The sequence below is a fragment of the Gymnodraco acuticeps genome, unplaced genomic scaffold (genome assembly GCF_902827175.1).
Source record: "Gymnodraco acuticeps unplaced genomic scaffold, fGymAcu1.1, whole genome shotgun sequence".
Lineage (NCBI taxonomy): Eukaryota > Metazoa > Chordata > Actinopteri > Perciformes > Bathydraconidae > Gymnodraco > Gymnodraco acuticeps.
Genome location: NW_022991937.1, coordinates 40,267 through 62,696, shown reverse-complemented (window position 1 = coordinate 62,696; position 22,430 = coordinate 40,267). Strand labels below are relative to the sequence as shown.

Sequence of the window (22,430 nt, the reverse complement as noted above, 5' to 3'; positions counted from 1 at the left end):
AGGCAGACCCTGGAGATCTAAGCAGTTGCCCACCCACCTGCGTCTCACCATTTCACTAACTGGACTGTTAATGACTAATCAGAGGCGAGAGTGATTAGATCGCATCCTAACGAGAAGGATTTATGATTGCACGGGTCTATTACGAGGCAGATCCAGGGCGGAAGAAGTATTAGGTCCTTTACTTAGTCAAATATCAATATAACAATGCAATACTTCAATACAAGTTCAAGTCCTGCTTTGGAATAAGGCACAGAACAGTATCAAATGCACAGACACTACATTACACTGACTCTGACCCTTACTTAGAGAGATATACAATACAGCATATTATTATTGGATTTTTAATGCATCAATGTAAAGTATCATTTTACTGTTGAAGTTGGTCGAGCTGGAGCTACTTTGGACTGCCTTGTTTATGGTTTGGAAGTTTAGTCCAGTGGCTCCAAACCCCAAAGGTTCACGAGATGAATCTTAGGGGTGTTGAGATGATTTTGACAGGGGAAAGAAGGAAAAGCAGGCGCTGTTGCACACATGTGTAGTGATTTGGAGTTTAGACTTTGCTGTTTAGTTCCAGAGATGTTTTGGCCTGAAGCACATATTTAAATTGAACAATTTGAGACCTTTAGGGGGGAAATATTTGTTTGGTAAAACGGCTGATAAATCATAAGCATCTGCAACTCTAATAACACAAACTAGATTTCAACAACAAATAGGCCTACTACTTGGAGGCAACATAATCATTTAGTATTAACATGAGGAGAAAACCTCAGAAACGGTTGATTCCTATGTATATATAAAAGGTTCACTGTGATTTGTGTGACCCCGCCAAATGCTATCCGTGGCTTGTTCTCTGTTGAGCTTTAGCACAAAATAAAACATGTATTGCTAGGGGATGCAACTATCATGGCAATCAGCCAGTTCTGGTCATTTTAAACAGACACTGTTTTAGTCATTATCTTACTATAGTATTTTTGGAATATAACATTTTAATCTGTAAGTAAAATCTGTAACAACTGATTATGAAATGCACAACATTTTCCTCTGAGATTTACTAAAGTAGAAGATTCAAGATGTAAAGGCTCTATTGTCATATATGCACATAAGCTACAGTATGGCAAAGAAAATCTTAAATCCAAGGCTCCTCCAACAATGCACCATAAATATAAGACATAAAACAATAAAATGAATTTTTTTTAAAACAATAAAACAGTGCAGAAAAGAGTGAAATAAAAGAGTAAAAGCAGGAGTAATTTACATGTAAATAGAATAAGATAAACAAGAACAGAATGTAAAATTATATACTTTACAGTGTCATGAAATACTGTGTATAGTAGAAAGTAGCCGACGCTGGAAGTACTCAAGTACCTCAATAATTGTACTCGAGTATGAGGGTCTCGCAGACATTGAGGACATAGATGACAATAGTGTGTGAGTGTGTGCCCCCACCTTCAAACACCCCCCCCCCTAACTGAAGGACGCCCTGCCTCACGGAGCGTTCTCTCCTCATATCTTTGTGTATGGATGCTTACAGAGAGGAAACGATAGATGCAGACATTCCACAACCCATATTCCCCCTCACATCTTGTTGCCATGGGAACCGAAGCAGACGGGAGACAGGTTCATATCGGCCTCCCTCAGGTCTCCAGTCACAGTCTCCTTCCCTCTCTCTCCCCTCTCTCTCTCTCCCTCTCACTGTGTGTGCTGTCAGAGCGGCTGCTCCTGTGTGGGCCACTGATACTCGCTGATTAAAGGAAGTTATAATTTGATTTTCTCAGCAGGCGCCGTTTAATAGAGCAGTTTAACTAAAGCTGTGCCATCCCCAGGGCTTATAGAAGGAGAGGGAGAGAAAAAAGGAGAGGGAGATATATACGGAGAGAGAGGGAGTGGGTGAAGGGAGTCATGCTAATCCCAAACACTGAGCAATCACCCCACCACTAAACTCTCACCATCTAATTCTGTTTGCGTATTTCACCGTCCCTCTCCCCCTCTGTCTTTCTCTCTGTGTTTCTCTTGCTCTTCCTCCGCCGATTAATCTGTGCTTCCCTCTCCTCTCCCCTCCCTCATTTCTTCCTCCCTCTTTTTAGTGAGGCAAACATGGGAGGGCTGGCTTCTCTATGTACAAGCTTGCTGTATTACTGGCCCATTGTGATAATAGTGTTTAATTATCCTCTCAGCTCAAATCAGCCCCATCACTCTGCTTCTCTTTCCCTTACCCCCGCTCCCCCCACCCCTCCACCACCCGTCTGTGATGTGTCTAATACTTCCCCCTTACCGCCCTCTCCCCCCCCCACCTCCCCTCCATGCATCTCTCTTCTTCCCTACCCTTCCGCCACCACCGCTCCCCCGCCCTGTTCTCCAGCTATTTCAGACCCATTTAGCGGGATAAGCATCTTGAGACAGACAGAGGGGTTTTTGCTCTCTTTCAGAGAGAAGCGAGGAGAGGATATGGAGACTGGCATCCATGGTGCCCGACTCTGAATACCAAACAGGGGCCCGGGCATCTTAATATGCAGTGTGGGACAGAGGCTGAGATCAAAGAGACGCACAGACAGACAGAGAGATGGGTTGGGGGTGTGTGTGTGTGTGTGTGTGTGTGTGTGTGTGTGTGTGTGTGTGTGTGTGTGTGTGTGTGTGTGTGTGTGTGTGTGTGTGTGTGTGTGTGTGTGTGTGTGTGTGTGTGTGTGTGTGTGTGTGTGTGTGTGTGTGTGTGTGTGTGGGTGGGTGTGGGTGTGTGTGGGGGATACAGAGACAGAGATGGAGAGGGAGAGAGAGGTGAGAAAGGGAGGGAGTGAATCCTCTCATTTCTCCTCATCTGAGCATCCTTTCCTTCACATCATCATTTCTGCTCTCCTGCGTCACTCCCTTGACCCTAAGAAAAATCGACAGCTTAATTACCACGCCGTGCAAATCTGCACGCCTGCCCGTGCATTGATGTGTTTTTTGCTCGAAATGTGTGGATGGTGGAGAGTCTGTCTCTGTCCCCCCCCCTCACATGTTTGTTAATGTAGATTGGGGGTGGGGGGTGTTGGAGGGCGGCTCTACCTCTGCCACCTACCCAGCCCCTCTATCTCCTCAGTCAATTAAGATTGTGAGTAGCTATCCCCGAAGCGGTATAGACAGGCTAAATGAAAAGGCAGTGGATGTGAAATATGAATCATTAGAATACTGCAAGGACGGGCTGGGGGGGGGGGGGGGAAGCAAGGAGGGTGAGGAGGAGGGGGGGGTGAGTTTGGTAGAAAAGATATGGAGAAAAAAGGAATGGTAGAGAAAGGGGAGAGTAAGAATGAGAGAGCAGATAATAAAAGATTAACGTCACGCCTCTCAGAGTGGTGGGATTTCAAAAACCCCTCCAGATCAAATTATTTATCCCTGTCTATAAAGGCAGAGGAAGAGGAAGAGGGGGAAATAGAGGAAGATCAGGAGAAAGAGAGAGGGGAACAGACGGGGGGAAACGAGTGAGTAGAGGGAATTGGAGTAGAATGGAAAAAATGGCGCGAAGATCTCTCTCACTCTCTTTGATGACGGTGCTGACAGCAAAACAAATATGCAGTGTGTGTGTGTGTGTGTGTGTGTGTGTGTGTGTGTGTGTGTGTTTGTGTTGGTTCTAAGATTGAAAAAAGAGGGAGAGAGAGAGAGAAAGGGCAGGCAGATGTCTGCACTCACTCTGTGGGAGGCTCAAGGCTGTTTGCCGAGGACAAGAGAGAAAGAGAGAGAGACGGAGAGGGTAGGATTAAGTGAAACCTGTTTCCCTTTGATTCTTCACTAATTTGCAGAGAGATGAAGAGCCCGAGAACAAACCACCTACGCAGCACCGCGACACACCAAACCCCACACACGCATCACTTGCCTGAGTCTCAATAGAGTTCACTCGTGCACGCTGACACACACACACACACATTCGTCTGTAACCTCACCGCCCTCCTCACTGATGACATTCGAATTCTCCACATGGGCTGTGTAACCCCTGCGTGACTTAATCTCTCCTCTATTTTTAATTCTCCACTCTTGACTGTACTCCAACTGTACTTTCCCCCTGCTTTCTTTTCCCTTGTGCTGAAGTGAGGAGCGTTATAGCACCAGTGCTCCAGAATACCAGCAGACCGTGTTGCCCAGATACACATTGACTAACACCCCGCGCTCACACATGCACGCGCAGGCGCAAAGTCCTTCCTCATTAGCCCTGATTCCCCCTGAGTGACATCTTTAACAAAAGGATGCAGCCTCTGCCGCCATGGCAACAGCCTCCTCCATCTCTATGCGGTGCTTCAGACTGTTTACATGATGGGATCTCACTCTCACTCCATCTCTCTCTCTCTCTATCGGCTTCCTGCACTCTAATACTCCTCTGTTTCTCCCTTCTCTCCCTCTATCTCTCACTCTGTTTGTCTCTCTCTTGTCACAACTCTCTATCTCCAATTTATTTTTCTCTTCCTCCTCTCCGGCTGCCTTGCTGTTGAGGTTTTCTTTGCTACGTTTGTTTTTCCTCTCCTCCCCGAACCCTTAAGGACTTTCAGCAGAGACCACCTGCTTGTCAATCAGAGAGTGATATGTAGGTCTAAAAGAGAGAAAGAGAGGGGGCAACAAGAGAAAGAAAGTGACACAGAGGAGTGTGTACATGTGATTAAGAGTGTGTGAGATCATGTATGTGTATGTGTGTGTGAAATAGAGTGTGAGGGGCTTCCAGGAGACTCTGATATCTAGGCCACAGGAGTCCAAGGCTGCCAGTGTGTCTGGTGTCACAGCAAATCAACTGTCAGCTGTACACCACCTGCCTGCCCACACACACACACACACACACACACACACACACACACACACACACACACACACACACACACACACACACACACACACACACACACACACACACACACACACACACACACACACACACGAGTCTGAGGAGAAGAGACTAAGAATAGAACACCCGGAGAGTGTTGCTGTTTCTTCCCTCACTGCTCTGCTCTCCTCCTGCCACTGTCAGCGATGTGTTTTTGCAAGTGGCCTCCTCCATGATAGGAATCTTTTCTGTCTTCCACCCTCTCCCCAGAGCTCGGCCCAGCCCTCCTCTCCCATAGTGAAATGAGTCACCTGAACTGCTTCGCTCCTCTCCGCTTCTGTAGGTGTACAGAAGCGGTTAAGGTCTTCTTTTTTAGCAAGAAGGAAGCAAGGCAGGCAGACGTCATCTACAGCCCTCCGATGTGTTTCGCCTTCATTGACAGATCAGGAGGGGATGCGAAGCAGTGAACACACAGGAGAGGCGCTTCTGAGGCGGGGATTCGATCCGAGGCCAGCGGGGGGTGCGTGTGGTTTCGGAGGCCTCAGCCGCTAAATCGTCTCTGGGGGGGGGGGGGTCAGATTTGGTGTGTGCGAACCGGAGATATTAGACAAGATGGAGAACAATTGTCTCTTCTTTGAGTACGAGGAATGGATAGGCCCCGTGTAGCATCTAAATCCACATAATACATACGCTGCGTGTGTGGGCACTTACACAGAGGGATGTGTTTACGAGTGTGTGTCTGTGTGTGTGTGTGTGTGTGTGTGTGTGTGTGTGTGGTGTGTGTGTGTGTGTGTGTGTGTGTGTGTGTGTGTGTGTGTGTGTGTGTGTGTGTGTGTGTGTGTGTGTGTGTGTGTGTGTGTGTGTGTGGTATGCTGCTCTCAGTCTGGTCCCTCTGTTTCTCTGCTGTCTGTGGCCTCCTCTTCCCCATGAATACTAATGTGCTTCAAACCCCAGAGATCAACCCCTCCTCCCTCCCTGCCCCTCCCCTCCCCTCCCCTCCTCCTCTTCCGCCAGCCTCCCTCCCTCCCTCCCTCCCTCTCTCTCTTCATCCCTGCCTTCCTCCACCACCATCTTCATTCATTTCTCGGCCCCCTTTACCTTTCAACTTTCCCTCTCTTTCATCTATCCTTTTACTCCCCAATCTTTTTCTCCTCCCCAAACGCCCTCCATTGCTTCCTTTTTCCCTGCCTTATTTCCTTACCCTTCCTTCCCTCTTCCGTTAGCCTTCCCCTTCATTTTCCTCTTCTTCTTTTCATCCTCTCCTCTCTTCTATCCTCTCCTCAACTCAGCCTTTCGTCCCCTTCATTTCACGTTACATTGCACAACTCTTCTTTTGTCATCACCTCTTCAGTAACCTTTCTCTCCTTTCCTATCCTCTCTTTTCTTATCTCATCTAATCCTTTCTTCTTTCCTTTCTTTGTTGTCTCATATTCATTCCGTCTTCTCCTCACCTGTCCTTCTCTCCTTTCCCCTCTTCTCCTTCCCTCTTCTTCCTCTTTCCTCTGTTATTCTCTCCTTCTCCTGTAATCTCATCAAATTCTATTTTTAATATCCTCTTCCTCCTCTCCTCATCTCTTCTTTTCTATCATCATTCTCCCGCTCCGTTCTCTCCTCACTCCTCTCCTCATCTCTACTCTCCACTTTCTGCCTTGTCCCCTCCGTTCTTTACAGTACACTTCCTCAGGAGGACATGTAAATGAGGTCAGAACAGTCGAGTATATCAACTGCATCACTCAGGTGTGAACGTAGGTGTGCACCAACGCATGCACATATCAAACATGTTAGTCAGTCAGTGTGTGTGTGTGTATTTCGTTATGTGTGTGCGATGCGTTCAAGTCCTAATAAAGAATTTCCTCTCTGAAGCTACAGTGAACCAAGTGCTCCAATTACACAAACGCCTTCACCCTGATACATTTTGACATCCTGGAAATTATTCACGGCCTAATTCATTTAAAATTGCATTCGGTTTCTTGGCCTTCTTTTTTACCACAAGCCGTGGAAACAGATGATGAGCCGGGGTGAAGGGATGAGAGGAGCTTTCAGTGACTTGTGTAACAGAGGCTGCTGCTGTTCGGTAGCCTGCTGCTTCTGCTGCTGCTGACTGGACGTTCTCAAACTTTACTGCTTTCCACACACAAAGGATGAGTGTGGAAATAAAACACTGTGACTGCCAACAGCAGAGTGTGCGTCTGTGATGATATGAGAGGGAGGGAGAAACGAGAGGGATGTGGAGAGTGAGTGAAAGTTAAGAAAATGGGAGGAGATGAGGAGGAAAGGTCAGTTTTAGTTTGTTAGGGAGGAAAGAAGCAAGCTGCTTGTCGTGTGTTAATCATTATGGCCAGGTTGTAAAATATTCCTGTTTGTGTCAGCAGGCAGCAAAATGTGTGTATGTGTGTGTGTGTGTGTGTGTGTGTGTGTGTGTGTGTGTGTGTGTGTGTGTTTGTTCAGCAGCAGCAGTGGGAATAATGAAGGCAGAGAAGAGGAATCCTGCAGGAATCCATTTCAGTCTACATTCCTCCTGATGCAGAGCTGAGAGCAGTCAGAAGCAGAAAGCAACAGGCTACTGGAGATTGACCCTGTGCACGCACACGCACGCACACACACACACACACACACACACACACACACACACACACACACACACACACACAGGCGCACACACACATTCTTAGGACAATAACAGCCTCTACTGGGGAGAAAACACATAACATGACCACACAGTCGAACACAGACAATTGCAAGCAGGAAAAAAAACCACCCACAGACTGAACACAACACACACACACACACACACACACACACACACACACACACACACACACACACACACACACACACACACACACACACACACACACACACACACACACACACACACACACACACACACACACACACACAGGATGCACACAGATTGTTAGTAAACAGATTAAATTGGAAAAGCTATTCACAACGGCATGCATGCAGAGCAACACAGGCAAATATGCAGATGCACATATGAGCATGCGTGTGTGTATGCACGCAGACACACACGCAATTCACACTGCAGGACCACTTCAGGTTTCATCATCTTCTTTTCCTTTTTTTTTTTTAGCTTTCTTTCTCTTGAGAGCTCGGGAGGAGGGGGGACCAAGGGGGGTGTCTCATTCCCTCTCTTTTGTTGCTGCTGGGCAGAGAGCACATATCCATACAGAACGCTCTCTCCAGGCTCATTCACACCCACACACCGTTCACCCCCCCCCCCCTCCCTCTCCTCTCCACACACACACACATCCACAAAGATACAACATCAAAGAGCCGCCACCGCCGAAGGATTACTTCAGCCACACACTACTGGCTCTTCAATCCGGGTCTGTTCCTTTTGCGGATCCCCCCTCTCGCCTGGCTGCACTTGGTACGGTCCAAGCATTCCTGCCAAGTAGCTTTCACACATGGAGGGGAAGCTTGTCTCAAGCATGGTCTCAAGCAATTGCTGACAAGCTACAAACAAGACAGCCTCCCTCTCTCTCTCTCCACTTTTTTTTACCCTCCCTCTCTCTTTCTCTCAACCCTCCAACTCAGGTCTGCTCCTCACTCTTCTCCTTGCTCTTTCTAACATCTCCATCCCCCTTCTTTTTCTCCTTCTCCCCCTTATTCCTCCCTCCCCCTCTCTTCTCTCTCTCTGAGAATGTGGGGGCCCCACTAGCATAAATTGTCAGCTGTTCCTGGGCGTACTCCATGGCTCCCTAAACTCTCATAAGCCCACATATGCAGTCGCTGGTGGGACAAGGGTAACCCAAGTAAACCCGGTCGGTTATGAGTCTGAAAAAGTATACCGTGGCCCCCCAATAATGCTGCAGCGTGAAGGCACTGAGAGTTTTACGCTATAATAAGCTGCAACAAATACTCAGGCTAATGGTATTTTGGGGTTTAACTTCAACATGCCTTCCTTTGGCCTTTTTAATTCATTATAGCACATATCTGCACAATATTGTTGGACTGAATCGTCATGACATATGAACATACTATTACTATCACTTTCCTGCAATTAAAGAGTTTATTTTGACAATAATTCAGGGTCAATCCCATTGACCTTTTGAAAGTTAAGAGTACCAGAATCATTTACCTTTTTCTCAGTTTTTATACTTATTACTGTCACTAAATAATTGTAGGAACATACAGGTAATTTATGCTTAGCTAGAAGTCATGGAAAGGTGGACACTATAAAACTGTTTTTACCTAACTCTGATATTGGGGGTGTCTGGTGTTTTCCAGAGGTAGGGGTTCATAGGGCTTGCATTGTAGTCAAATTGTGACAGAGCGGCCATTGTTAACCATTAGTGCAGGCTGTCATCTAGTGTTGGGTTTGGGTACTGTTGGTTTAATAAAGCTACGCTTAGGGGTTGTTTTGAGGCAGCAAAGCAGATCATTTACAATTAAAAACCTGAAGTACTACAGCAAAGGGCTGTGTATTAGATATAATAAGGTACAGGTCAAGATTATAGGTTTCTGTAAGATTTGGAGACAAATAGGCCTACACTGAAACCTGAATAATGAACTCTAACGCTCAATACAAAAAATGTTTTCTGCCGAGTGTTACACAAATTGAACAAAGAAGTCCCTGCTTCCTCTGTCTGTCTGGTTTAATGAGAATCCTCATCACCAGTGAGACTTCTTTGCTGAAATATTCTCGTTTGACTATTCCCCATCACAGCTGGGGAGAAATTCAGCTGCAGAGATGTTTGGGTTAGAGCCACTTGCCTCAAAATACTGAAGTTTCAACATGTGCTCAAAGTGAGGTGGGGGGTAGTTTGGACAGAAATTAGTATAGTGTCAATGGCAAATAGTAAATACATTTACAATTCCCAAAACAATGCAACCCAACACAAATTAATGTCTTATTTTCCACATATGTGTTTTCAGCCAGGAATAAGGATATTGAACAGCGTATGCTTTTTAAATCTTCCTGCATAATAATGACAGAACATCTGCTCAAGTGTGGTTGGCATTAACTTACAGAGACAGCAGCACCTAAACACAACATGCATTGTACGGACTACACACAACTTCTGTGAATTGTTCATGCAGATCTGTCAGTATTATCAAAATATGTCAAAAATATACCTAAAAAGTGACTTTCAACGTAAAAGTTGTTCAATTGAAGTGTCAAAAAGAACAATCTGCAATTGATTCTGTTATCATTGTATTCATTGATTTATATCACATAATACAAATAATGGAGGATACAAAGAACAGTATGCACAATTTGCCATACAATTAAAGGTAAATAATGCTGCAGAGACCAGAGTGAGCAAACAGTTAGTGGGTTAAGGGGGGGGGGGGGTATCTTGCTTCATATACTGTTTAATAATGACAGTGCATGAAATCATATCAACCATTCAGATTTAGCTTAAATTGATCTGAAATACATTTATAAGGCTATTTCTAATCTGTTGTTTTCTGAATCTTTTTTAATGTACAGTGCACATTTCCCTCCACCCTTCTGTTTTGTTATCATGCTAATATTAATGACAAGAGGAAGTCATGGAAATGTGCCTTGTCACTGTCTATTCAACTGCAATTTGATTACTTTTGATAAAGGTGAATAATGCTGCTAATTTCCCCCCAGATGCATTTAAATAGTTTGACATCCAATATAATTAACAGCTATATTCAAACAGTGAGTTATCTATTTTCCCATTATTTATTAACTTACAACTAAACTCAAACTATGAGATTTGAATATGATTTTGATCTGCTTTGAGCTGTTATTTTCCTTTCTTGTATCCAAATACTTGTATTCCTTGTTGTAAATTCCCTGTCCTAATATATTGGTGTATTTACTAAATAGATTTTGGGTTAATCTTAAATTGGTAGAGTTAACTGTATTTGTTCTCGCCTGCACACAAAGGCTTTCATTTTAGCTGCAGATGAGCCAATGGGAAAGGATGCAAAGAAGCTCTTCCTCATTCCTCCTGGATCACTTCCTCCACATCCAGTGTCTCGTATAACCACCTTCCCTTAGTAATGGGAGTATTTTTGCAATCAAAATGTAGTAGGTTAAATGCAAATATTTTTCCATGGTAATAATCTTTTTTTGAAATGAGTAGTCTGGTGTTCTTATTGGTTGTTTTGTCCAACATAGTGTCCAAAAAAAGACAATGGAAAGAAGCAATTAGAGGCTAGGAAGACATTAGGTTTTTTCTTTCAACAAATTGTCCAAATAGTTAATATTACTAGTTAATCATGTAATTGTATTAGCTCTACTATACACAAGTTACTTAGAACATGATACCCACCTTTTGAAATAGTTATATCTACTTAAAAATGTAATTGAAGCAAGAACAAGACAAAAGGCAAAAGTTTATTTATTTAACAGATAACGATATGTGAACGGGTTGCATGTAATCAGTAGGAGGGGAATTTAAAGTAGAACAAGACGACGTGTGTCTTTTTCTTGGATTAAAGTGAGAGGAGATCAATAAAACATCTGTAATGACACAGCTGTGTTGATTACTATTCAGAAATTCACATTTTAAAAACAAGAAACATTTTCCCTTTTTAAAATTGGCAGCCTTAGAAAAGACAGTGGACCACAAATGGCCAGCAAATACACATGCAGTGGTGTCCCCATAGCAACTGGAGTAAAATCCACGACTCAGGACCAGTAGAGATGACATGATTGATAGGAAAAGAGGGACTGGTCAAGCCGTTTAGAAGTTACCACGCCAACAGGACACAGAGCCACTGAAACACCCAAAGGACAGTCTCACTCCTAAGACCCCCTCTTGCATTACTTCAAGTATTCCCGCCATAGACTCAATCTTCAATTTCATCACAACATAATCTATTATATAAGTGCACTCAAGAAATCCTCTATACATAGAAAAATAACAATAAGTAGCAGTAAAAGTTATAACAATTACTTTACATTTTATACACAACCGTGACGATAAATCACTTTATACCGTGGCATCAAATTCCCCGCCCCCTGAGTGTAATGTTCAAGTTTAACCTTCTGTAGCTACAGAAACAAGACCAGCAACCTACGTTTGGTTATTTAAATAACATTGGCGCTGGCAATGATTAGAATCAGAGAAAATACGCCTTCCCACGGACCCCGGGCTCGTGTGTGACGAATGCATTATGTACAAGCTGCTGATCGATCGTGTGCCTCTGGCTCCAGCCCGCTCGCTGTGTCACTGACAGCCTTCGTCCTGGAGAATAAACACAAATGTTAAGACAAGAAATCAATGTTCCAAACAAATCTGATGAAGACGTTTTAGGAGTGATGGTCCAAGCCATAAAAGTGTAACTCAGGTGTGAATGGATTTTACTCTCACCCACCTCAGTCTCGCTGAGCCTCGGCTGCTTCAGTTTCCGGCAGCGATGCAGCTCCGGCATTTGTACAACTTGGGGTCATGTGTGCGGATGTGGCTCCGTACATTCCTCAGCAGAAAGAACGTCTTACTGCAGAGCTACACGACAGAAAGGGGAGGACAGAGAGTTAACGGCTTATAAATAGACAGAGACAAACAGAGAAGCGTTACATTTTTATAAAAGTACTTGACAACATTTAAAGTACTTTCAGTTGTGTACGACAAATGTGAAGATACAGCCTGCAACTGGTTAGCTTGTAAAAATAGGTTAGCAAAGCTTTGTCCATCCATTTGATATCAGCTTATCAGCGGTCGGATCACTGGAACGCATCAATAATCTCTCCAGCTTGGTCGACCCCTGGGCCCACCAATGAGAAGCCCCCAGGAGGCACCTTGATGAACTGGGCCCTTACAAAAAGGGACGGCAAGCGGCATTACTCTCAGCTCGCTAGTGAGCTGCTCACAATTTATATTAAAAAGGGTCTGTATTATTTTAACTGTGCACCACAAGCTACATGTTGTTATGTAGAGCCCCTCCCTTTTCAAATGTATCTCCAAGTCTAAGCTCAGCCACCCAACGTACATTTAAGCCGCTTGTATTCAATATATTATTCTTTAGGTCAATGCCCAGAGAGGTCATTCATCTATGACTGTCATCTCCAATGTACCACTACTCATGAAAAAGACTCAGGGGGTGTTTCTCAATGTCAAGCATACTACGTCATAGAGTACTGTTCCAATGTCCAGCATACTTGGAATTCTACCGAGCCCGGCGTACTTCGTTTGGAGAAATTTCGAGGCTGCACATCTGTAGACGCCGCGGTCTTAAAATCCCCACAATGCTTTGCGCACAGACCAATTTCCCCAAATCTGTGGCGGAAAATTAAGGCGGGGCTTCTCATGTGACGCACACCTGCTAGCCTGTTCCACTCTTTGTTTTCCGAACGCCAGGAAGTATTCTCGCCTCGCTTCTGAAGCAAGATGCTCGGCAGACATGTGCTACCGAGCAAGCGTACTCGAGATTGAGAAACACCCAGAGGTTCTTGAACTCCCTGGCCCCGTCTCAGGTCGGTTAAATGAAATCCTTGCTTCCCTCACTTGCGTCGTTTCCCTGCGTCTAGTCCCTCCCACCAGGGAAGCATGGAGGGACGCAAGGAAACCACGAGAAGCAGGGAAATGAGTTTTAAGAGCAATGGGACGTCCTTTCCTCCGGAGCGTCACGTGAAGCGACGTCCGTTTGTGATGACGCTGCACAGCTGATCGTCTGACAGCAGCTCTGTCCCCGTTGTTTTCACAAACACCCCCCCCACACATTTACTGACACAAACATGTGTATCATCTGTATAGACCCCAATAAATAAAATAAAATCAGAACTCATTCTCAAAAAAGATAAACGCCATTCTTAAAATGTATAAACGAACAAGTTTGATTAATATAGATTAGAGTGCACAATAGAAATAAAATAATTCAGAGAAGAAAAAGAGATCTGTTATCTATCAAAACCCAGATAGATTAACATTCATTGGATTGTACACTTTGTGTGTTTGTGTGGATATGTAGCACATTAACTCTGCTTAGACAATAAGCAGAGTTGTGCAGCTCTATTTGTTGACCTTTCCAAAGCGTTTGATACCGTCGATCATCGCATCTTAAAGCAGAGGCTACTCAGTATCGGCATATCCAGCCATGCAGTGGGTGGTTTGTGAACTACCTCTCTGAAAGGTCCCAATGTGTTCACTTTGATGGGCTGTCTTCTGAGTGGTTAAACATTGCTAATGGTGTTCCTCAAGGTTCTGTTTTAGGTCCACTTTTATTCTCCATATATATATCAACAGTTTAGGTGAAAATGTGGATGAAGCTACTTTTCATTTTTATGTCACTGTGACCTTTTTACCTGTGCTGGACTATGGTGATTTGATCTATATGAATGCACCTGCCCATTGGCTGGAAAAGTTAGATGCCGCGTATCACAGTGCCCTGAGATTTGTTACTAACTATAAAGCACTTCCTCATCACTGTACCCTGTATGCCAAGGCAGGTCTGCCTTCACTAACTGTACGGAGGCTCAGTCACTGGAACATGTTCATTTACAAAGCCATGTTGGGTAAACTACCTTTTTATATCTGCTCTCTGATCTCTCGACGAATTGAAAGTACATATTGCCTGAGATCTCATGATGTTGTTTTATTAAATGTGCCAAGTGCTAGGACTGTCTTAGGGAAGAAAGCTTTTAGTTGTGTAGCTCCACTAAATTGGAACAGTCTGCAAACATGTTTAAAACTGAGCACTTTGGTTCCCCTGCATCATTTTAAAACTCAGCTGGGTGACATGCTGTTTGATACTCATGGTACCTGTCTCTCTAAATAGTTTGTAAACTGTACATTATGTTGTATGTCATCCTTATTGTTGTTCTGTTGTTTGTATGTTACATGTGTAACTAATGTCCTGCAGGTCACCCTTGAAAAAGAGATCTTTTGATCTCAAGGGGCTTCACCTGGTTAAATAAAGGCTACAAACATTAACGTTTTAATAGCACTTAATGACTGACTGAATGGAAATGACAATAAATGAAAATGTAAAACGAAAAAAGTGATCATGAAAATGTTTCCAAAAAATGAATAAAATGATTTTTGACCACTTTGTTGTTCAGATATATCACATATGTGTAACTAAATGAAACAGGAATTGAAACAAAACACGGTATAAACTGAGGAGTGACTCTCGTGAGTTTCATGTATTTTCTTCACTCTGCTGGGAAACTGCTCTCATGTCAAGAAGCATCAGATCAGTGCATGCGCTGCCTCGTCCAATCAGTGAGCGATACACAGTAAGGGGGCGGGGCGAGTGTCTGAGGATTTCATCGGAGGATGGTCTGGTGGTTCCTCGGTTATAGCTCCTCCATTATCGCTCCTCCGGCAGAAATAAGAGCCATGGGACGGTACTCAAGATGGCGCAGACAAATCAACTTCCGGTGAGACCGAGGACCGAGGAGCGAGGAAATGAAAATAGTCGACCTGAGACCGGGCCCCTCACTTAAAGCAGTATATCACTCCTTATTCTGTCAAAAGTAAAAGAATACTAGAACATCCAAAGTAATGTGTTGTTGGCCTCATCTATACAAAGGAGGAAGTCCGACTTCCAGGACCTTTGTCTGACAAGTATCAAATGGAATTACTAAAGCAAAGAAAAAGCGTTTCATTATTGTAAACAGGTACATTATCCAGGTAAATGTACTTTAACAAAAAACTCTGCACTTCAAACCAATGCACAATGGGAACACCCAGCTCACACCGACACACCTGTCATATTTGAATCTCACAGTATGATTAGCTTTGACTCTAAATCACAAGGTTTAAGGTTTCTGGGCGGGAATGAAACCTGCAGGGTTCTGGTGCTCGGGGTCAAGACTTTGATGCATCGTGTGGTACGAGTCAGTGCTTACCAGACATGGCCAGTGCTTGCCCTCGATGTGTCTGAGGCGATGCATGATCAGAGCGTCACAGCTCTTGTAGGAGGTGGAGCACTGCGGACAGGCGTGGGGCGCCTTGAGGCCTTTGGGGACCTGACTACGTGGCCCTCGAAGCTGCTTTAGCCTGGCCCGACACACAGCGTCCATCCTGACGCAACTCCTGCTGCTCCGAGGGCGTTTCACCTGCTGCTGGAGATGCAGGAAGAAGACGGGGAAAGTCAAATATTATATTAAAAAAGATGAAATAAACATCATGAATGAAAATGTAAAGGTTTAGATAAGAGTAAGCAATCACAAGCGCACGTTTGGGCTGTACTTCACTTAATACATTTGTATTCGTCTGACACTCTTAGGATTTTGTTAACTAATCAGTAACGTCATTTAAATCAACAGATCAGTAACGTTTCTCAAAAAGGAATATTACAAAAGCTCCACTTTAAAACTTGTGTTTTGCCAGAGATGTGATGTAAATAAGCGCATCATTAAAAAAGGCAATAAGGTGACTAACTGTTCAACAGATATTAGATTACTTTGTGGCAACAGGATGAAGGGGACATGGCTGAATGCATTCCTGTACTGCCCTTTTACTGTGTTTATGGTCACAGAAAACATGAGCTACTAACACAATGTGTACTCTCTTTGATCTACCTTTGACTTGGTCCGTGTGGCCTTCAACTCGGCACATTTAGCCAGTTGAGGATTGATGCTGCGGGCGTTCGGCCGGGGTCTCTGAGCCTTGCCTTGGCTCACGCTCCTCTCCACCCTCTCCTTCTTTACCACAGGCGGGGCGGGGGGTCTGGCTCTCAGCGACCTGTGGGGGGATTCCACCGCTCCAAATCCTTCCCCAACTTGTGACACAGAGCGCGTCAAGCAGATGTCCACGCTCTCCTCCTCTTTCTTCAGTATTGCCATCGGGCCCCCTGCTGGCCGACAGAAGCTGAACAAAAAGCCCGAGTCCAGTAGCTTGATGGGGGGCTTGCTCTGGCGCTTGCCCAGGTCCGGTGAGGGGGGATCGGGGAAGGCTCCTCCGACGGGCATGGGGTCTGCCGGCTCCTCTTTGATGACTTTGTACAGAGGGTGGTTGTAGATGGATGCGGGAGGAGGCTGGTCTGAACACTTGAGCCCCTCGGGTTCATTGACCTTCACTCTCGGTTTAGTGTCCATGACCTTCCTCCCCTCCTCTCTGGGCTTACACTTTGTCTTACCCACCTCCCTTGTGGAGGCCTGCTTAAGCTTAGCCTTTGTTGCAGGTCGGCTGCTGTTGCAACGCAGCGTTCTCTCTGCAGTGACTTTATGTTGGGCCTGTGTCCTGTGTGAGGGTGGAAACGTGTGGGCTGTGTGGTCGTGGGGGTTGTTTGATAAAAGAGGGAAACCTGAGAGAGAGTATTCAGTTGGTTCTGACTTAATCCTCACCGTGTTTTTCACTTTAGTTTTGATGGCGTAGCCTCTCAGATGCTGCTGGGCAGTGTCACCCCTCCTCACCGAGCGCCTGAGTTCCCTCCCCATGAAGGGAGGCCTTGATGCAGGGCGGAACATGTCTGGTATTGTACCTTTACTTCTCATGCTCCTGTCACTCGGAGGGATGGTCTTTGGCCTCTTCTGCACGGTGATGATTGGACCCAAAGGCTTGGTCTTTGCTGACCTGCTAAGAAGATGAGTGTTAACAGGGTTACAGAGGGGCAGCGACAGCGTCACAGCCCCAAATGGCAGTCCTGGGGAGGCAGGGCGTGGTTTCCTACGCTTTGTCAGCGAATAGTTGTTAGCCTTCAGCTTTCTTAATCGTTTCTTCTGCCTCCAGCCAATCAGATCTTCTGGTCTTGGGAGGAGGGCGGTCCTCTGTAACCCGAGAACATTCATCAGATGGTACTTCTCCTGTGCTCTTGCATAATCCTGTTCATCCTCTCCAACCTCCTCCACTTCCTGCTTTATCCTCACAGGGCTGCACACAGTGACCTTTGAAGCCCTTGACATCGAGGTGCGGGAATGCTGTTTGGGAGAGGGAGATTTTTTTGTTTTTTCGAGGGCTCTCTGGCATGGGTAGCAATCTCTGAACCTTTTTGGCAGCCCCAGGAGTGGAGCGGAGAAGACGGGTGTTTGATGGTGATATGCGCGAGTAATTCTGCGACTGTGGGGTGGATGTAGTGTGTCGAGGGGTGGCAGCTTTCTTGGAAGAGGGAGATTTGAAGTCCATGAGCTTCATCCTGTGTGAGGGGCTCAGAGGGAGACCATTATGGCATTGGGCTTTTGGTGTCCTGCGCAAATTGTGCCTTGGACTTTCTTCTAATGACCCATTTGATGAATCCAGCCTCAGACTGAAGCAGTTGTTCATACTGTCCTCGAAATCCGAAACCCTTTTCCTTTTGCCTACCCTCTGCTGGCGGTGATGCTCATGACAGGCGCCGGCACAGGCACAAGCTGAGGTAAAGTCCTTGCCGGGATGGAGTTTTTGGTCTTGCTCTCTCATGAGGGCCGAGCAGGCTTCCACAGCAGGCCACATGCCCAGGTGGCGGGCCATGGCGATAACTTCAGGAAGGTCCTCCGGGCGGACAGACAGAGTGGAGGAGTAGGAGAAATCCAGCAGAGACAGGAGGCTGTCCTCACTGAAGCCTGAAAGGAGATGGGAGCCTTTAATTACATACTGGTCAGTCAGTGAGCAAGATGAAAGTGAGTAAACAGCAGGCAGAGTGGGAGCAAAGTGTAAACATGATGGTAAAGACCATATAACCAGCACTTTAATTAGGGCCATTTCTGCTTTTATGACATGCATCAAAGATGCGTCAATGAGGAGACAGACTAGGGCTGTGTCCCAATTCAAATTCTGGATCGTTCAACTTCAAATGTCTAGATCAAATAGGTTTTTAAAAACTGCCAAGGCAGACCCTTTCGAAAAGGACTTTTTAATGCAGCTTTCAGTAGCATACTAACTATCAACTACTATTTAAAATCATCTAATTCATCTTTTCTCTTTTCAACATTTACTGGTACCAGCTTGTAGATTGGAAGATTTATACTTTGTCATAAAGGATAGTTAAATATCTATGTGAAAAAATAATGGGCACTAGACATTGACTTGACATTTAACAGCGAAAATAATCAAGTGGTGAAGTCAAATAGTTTTTTGTAGGTACACTGGTGATGAGCTTAAACAAAAGACTAATGACTGAATGAGTTAAAGTGGAACTGTTTCGTTCAGAATAAAAGCATTTTGGGGACATAGAGGTACAAGGTTCAGGCTCAGTCAGCTCTAATCGACCAACTAAACTTAAACAGAGCTCTTGCAGCAATGTTTTTTCATTGCGTCACTTTGGCCCCTAATCTTACCGGTGAGATCTACGTCTGATTTCATGCTGGAGTCCATTTCTGTGAAGATTTCCTGGAAGTGATCGCTGACGGCTGCCAGGACAGCTCTATGGGCAGAGTAGGATTGTCCGTTGGTCCGCAGTGTAATGTCACAGAAAAGCCCGGCCTCCCGCTGATTCCTCAGCTTGCTCAGCATGTCAGCGCTGTGTGACACCATCGTCTTGGTGACACATCCTCTGCCACCCAGCCCCTGAGAGACAAAGACGGCAACACAGAAGAAGATAGCGAGGCATCATTATTGTACTGCAATGTGTGTGAAGCACTTGCAGAGTGTGAGAGCAAGACTTTGGTGAGAATGAGAGTGAGAAAGTATGGATTAAAATGTGTGAGATGCAGAAAATGAGGCAGTGATAAAATGAGAGCTGAAAGTTTGATGAGTGTAAATTAAAATGACAGCAGGACAGTTATGTACCTTAGGTTTCTTGGTGTGCTGGCTCTGACACTCTTGACAGCCCAGGACAAAATCTCTGATCTGGAAGTACATCCCTGTGAAGAAAAAAATAAAATATATCAAACTGATGTTGATCAAAAGTCTGACAATGTTAGATGTACTGTCTCACAAATAAGTAAAGCAAGTGGCATGATTAGGAGCCTTCAATCATGTGTGAGTACATGTCTTTATCTTTGATTGATTTAATCACTAGTGAGTGCTGTTTCAAATGTCCCTACACATCCTAACAAGAAGACTAAAGATTCAAAGGCTTTATAGTGCTATGCACAATAGATACAGCTAGCTTTGGTGATATATAAGAGAAGATGCATTTGGGATAACATTTACTTTATTCATCCCAAATTGTTTTTTTTTGTCACATTAGCATTTTAACGAACATTACACAAGTTAATCATATACAAATATATAATTATAATAGAAATAAATAGACAAACGCTAAATATATACATATCAATACAAATTGTCTACATCAATACAGTATCTAAAGAATACACAATATAAAATGTACAGAATAAGTTAGAATACTATAATAGACAAACCTACTACATTGCCTGACATATATAAACATATGATATTTACATACATTGTGAATGTGTGTAAAGTAACTGCATTTTTCTGTTAATGATTACAATGTAAGCATTGGACCTTAATATCCTAAGTACCAGGCTGTGTGCAGTGAACTTCCTCATACCTTCCCACCAGTAGTTTTCAGCCACACATTTGTAAGTCTCCTCCAGGGACAGGTGGGGCTGTCCGAGGCGCCGCCGGTGAAAGGTGAAGAGGGCCTCTTGTCTCCGGTCCTCCTCCAAGACCTCACGGTAGTTGAAGAAGCCCTTCTCCAGCTTCTTGCGGTACAACAGCCCGTCTATCGTCTCAAAGTTGGGCGACCACCGTGCGGGAAGTCCACGCCCTTTCATGTTCCCGGCTGCCTGCATCCCCCTGTCTCCGTCTTCATCTGACCAGGGTTTGGACGGACAAAACGTCTCTGCCTTCTTGTAGTGAGCCTTCATGTGGGTGCAGTCGCCGGCCATTTTATCAATTGTTTTAATATTCTGTTGTAAAAATGTAACTTTGTGTCTTTGGCTGAGAAGCACCACAGCTGCTCCCTCTGAAGTAATCAGTCCCAGCGGGGGACTGAAAGCCTAACTTTACCCACCAACCTGAAACACAGTCCACGTGGATACGGTGACAGCAGACAACAGAGCACCGTTTTTAACAATAAATACAGAAGAAACAGTCTTTGACACCCTGCTAATAGTCTGACAAACCCTAGTGGACGGATACAAACTAGCCTATTAGCTTAAATGAACCGCAACGTCTCATTATGGCTTATACAAAAGCTTGCTTTTCCAAAGAAGAAGAAGATGGGCATTTCACTAGCTGTCATCACTTCTCACTATCCAAACAGTTGTGGCTAACATCCCTAAAACATCAAAATACTTTCTTTTGGGGAAGCATTTGGTCAAATCTACGCTACAACAATATACAGGTTAGACTGTCCATCCGAGTGTAGATAATACATGCAGCCAGGAGAGTATCGCGCCAACAGCCCCGAGACAAGGGATGTAAAGTCACCAGTTTCACAGCGACCCCATGAACAGGCGATCCCCGCGAAACGCTCACCAGCAGCCCGTCTCCATCTGTCTCAGGGGTCGGGAGTGGCCCTCCGGGGATGGATGGCGGCGGGCAGCCTCACCTCCGACGTTAACTTGAGATTTCTTTTCGCCAACTCGAGTCGGAAGCAACATGATGACGCAGCTATCAGCTCAGCATCGCCACTTGAACCAACGACCTAAAAGCGAGGTTGTCTCCGCTATCAGTCAGAAATGTTCAAAATCACAAGATCCAATCTCCTCAAAAGCGACCCAACAAGCTCCGGTTAGACACCCGACTTAGTTAGTAGCTCTCTCGGTGCCGCAAAGCCAGTATGTCGGTCAAATTCTCTATTTTTCTAAACTCGTAACCTTCTGTTTGTTGCTAATCAGCAGACTACTAACCGAGACGAGTTTTCCCCGCCTTCACACAAAGGCTATTAGCAGAAGCTTTAAAGAGAATCTGCCAGACGGCATGTGATTGGCTGACAGAGCTGCCATTGAAATTAGTTTCTTCCCAGTGCAGCAAGGTAGGTTGCTCTCACACGATGCCAGTATACTAGAATTTGCTTCACTTGTTACAAATAGAATACACCCATCAAACAGAACATAGAACCCACTGTGTATTGTATCAATACTGTAATAAACATACTGGTTATATTTATTTTTTTATTTCACAAAAGAATATATAAAAGCTCAACAACAGCAGCAAATGTATAAAGTGTTACAAATACATAAGAAGAGGATAACATTACATCCGAAGATAGTTGATCTTCAGAAATAATTATTTTGATTGTATTCATTGAATGTGCCATATATATATATATATATATATATATATATATATATGTATATGTCTAGAGTCTGACCACAGTGAATCCTTCAACCATTCAAGGCAACATCAAGACCGTGTTTGTAATTGATCGCATTACTTTCCTGTTTCTGTTTCTGTATTGACCATCATGTTTGTTTTTAAGTGTTATCCAATCATTCGGAATGTTATAATTAATCATATATACCGAAATAACTGCTATCCAAAAATACTTGCAAACACAGGATGCATTTATAATAACAGTTATCTGTAAATATATCCATGAGCATTGAAAGCTTATGAGACATGTGTACTCTGATGACTGAGCATTAGATGTAGCTTTTTGCACTTAATATACAGATAGCATTTTGCATTAAAATGTATTGAACAGTTAAACCAAGTTAAGACTGCACTAAAGTAACCATGTAATACTATAATACACATAAATCCCATGCTCTGAATTTAGGGGATTCAGTTGTTATAGTTCTACAAGAGGGAATGCATGGGATTGGTAATTTCCTGGATAATCCTTATATTTTGTGTACATCCCAATATGTTTAACAGTCTCATTTTGTTTAGGTTTTGATAATACAAATTAAATCCTGGTT

The 22,430-nt window shown here is 44.3% G+C and overlaps 1 protein-coding gene across 1 annotated transcript; it reads right to left on the bottom strand.

Moving 5' to 3' along the window:
- Positions 1-17,206: 17,206 nt before the first annotated feature.
- Positions 17,207-21,425, bottom strand: si:dkey-229b18.3 (zinc finger and BTB domain-containing protein 8A). Its single transcript, XM_034200374.1, has 4 exons — positions 20,111-21,425; positions 19,381-19,454; positions 18,930-19,158; positions 17,207-18,215 (listed from the first exon to the last, which is right to left on the bottom strand). The coding sequence occupies exons 1-4, from the start codon at positions 20,448-20,450 to the stop codon at positions 17,503-17,505; spliced, it is 1,356 nt and encodes a 451-aa protein (XP_034056265.1). The 5' UTR covers positions 20,451-21,425; the 3' UTR covers positions 17,207-17,502.
- Between the last annotated feature and the right edge of the window lie 1,005 nt (positions 21,426-22,430).

What these genes read in the sequence shown, in the direction of transcription:
- si:dkey-229b18.3 (XM_034200374.1), bottom strand. Translation starts at nt 20,450, where the DNA reads ATGGCCGGCGACTGCACCCACATGAAGGCTCACTACAAGAAGGCAGAG. An exon ending in TGAAAACTACTGGTGGGAAG is followed by an intron (nt 19,455 to 20,110) that starts GTATGAGGAAGT and finishes TTTTCTTCACAG; the next exon opens with GGATGTACTTCCAGATCAGA. An exon ending in AGCACACCAAGAAACCTAAG is followed by an intron (nt 19,159 to 19,380) that starts GTACATAACTGT and finishes TTTGTCTCTCAG; the next exon opens with GGGCTGGGTGGCAGAGGATG.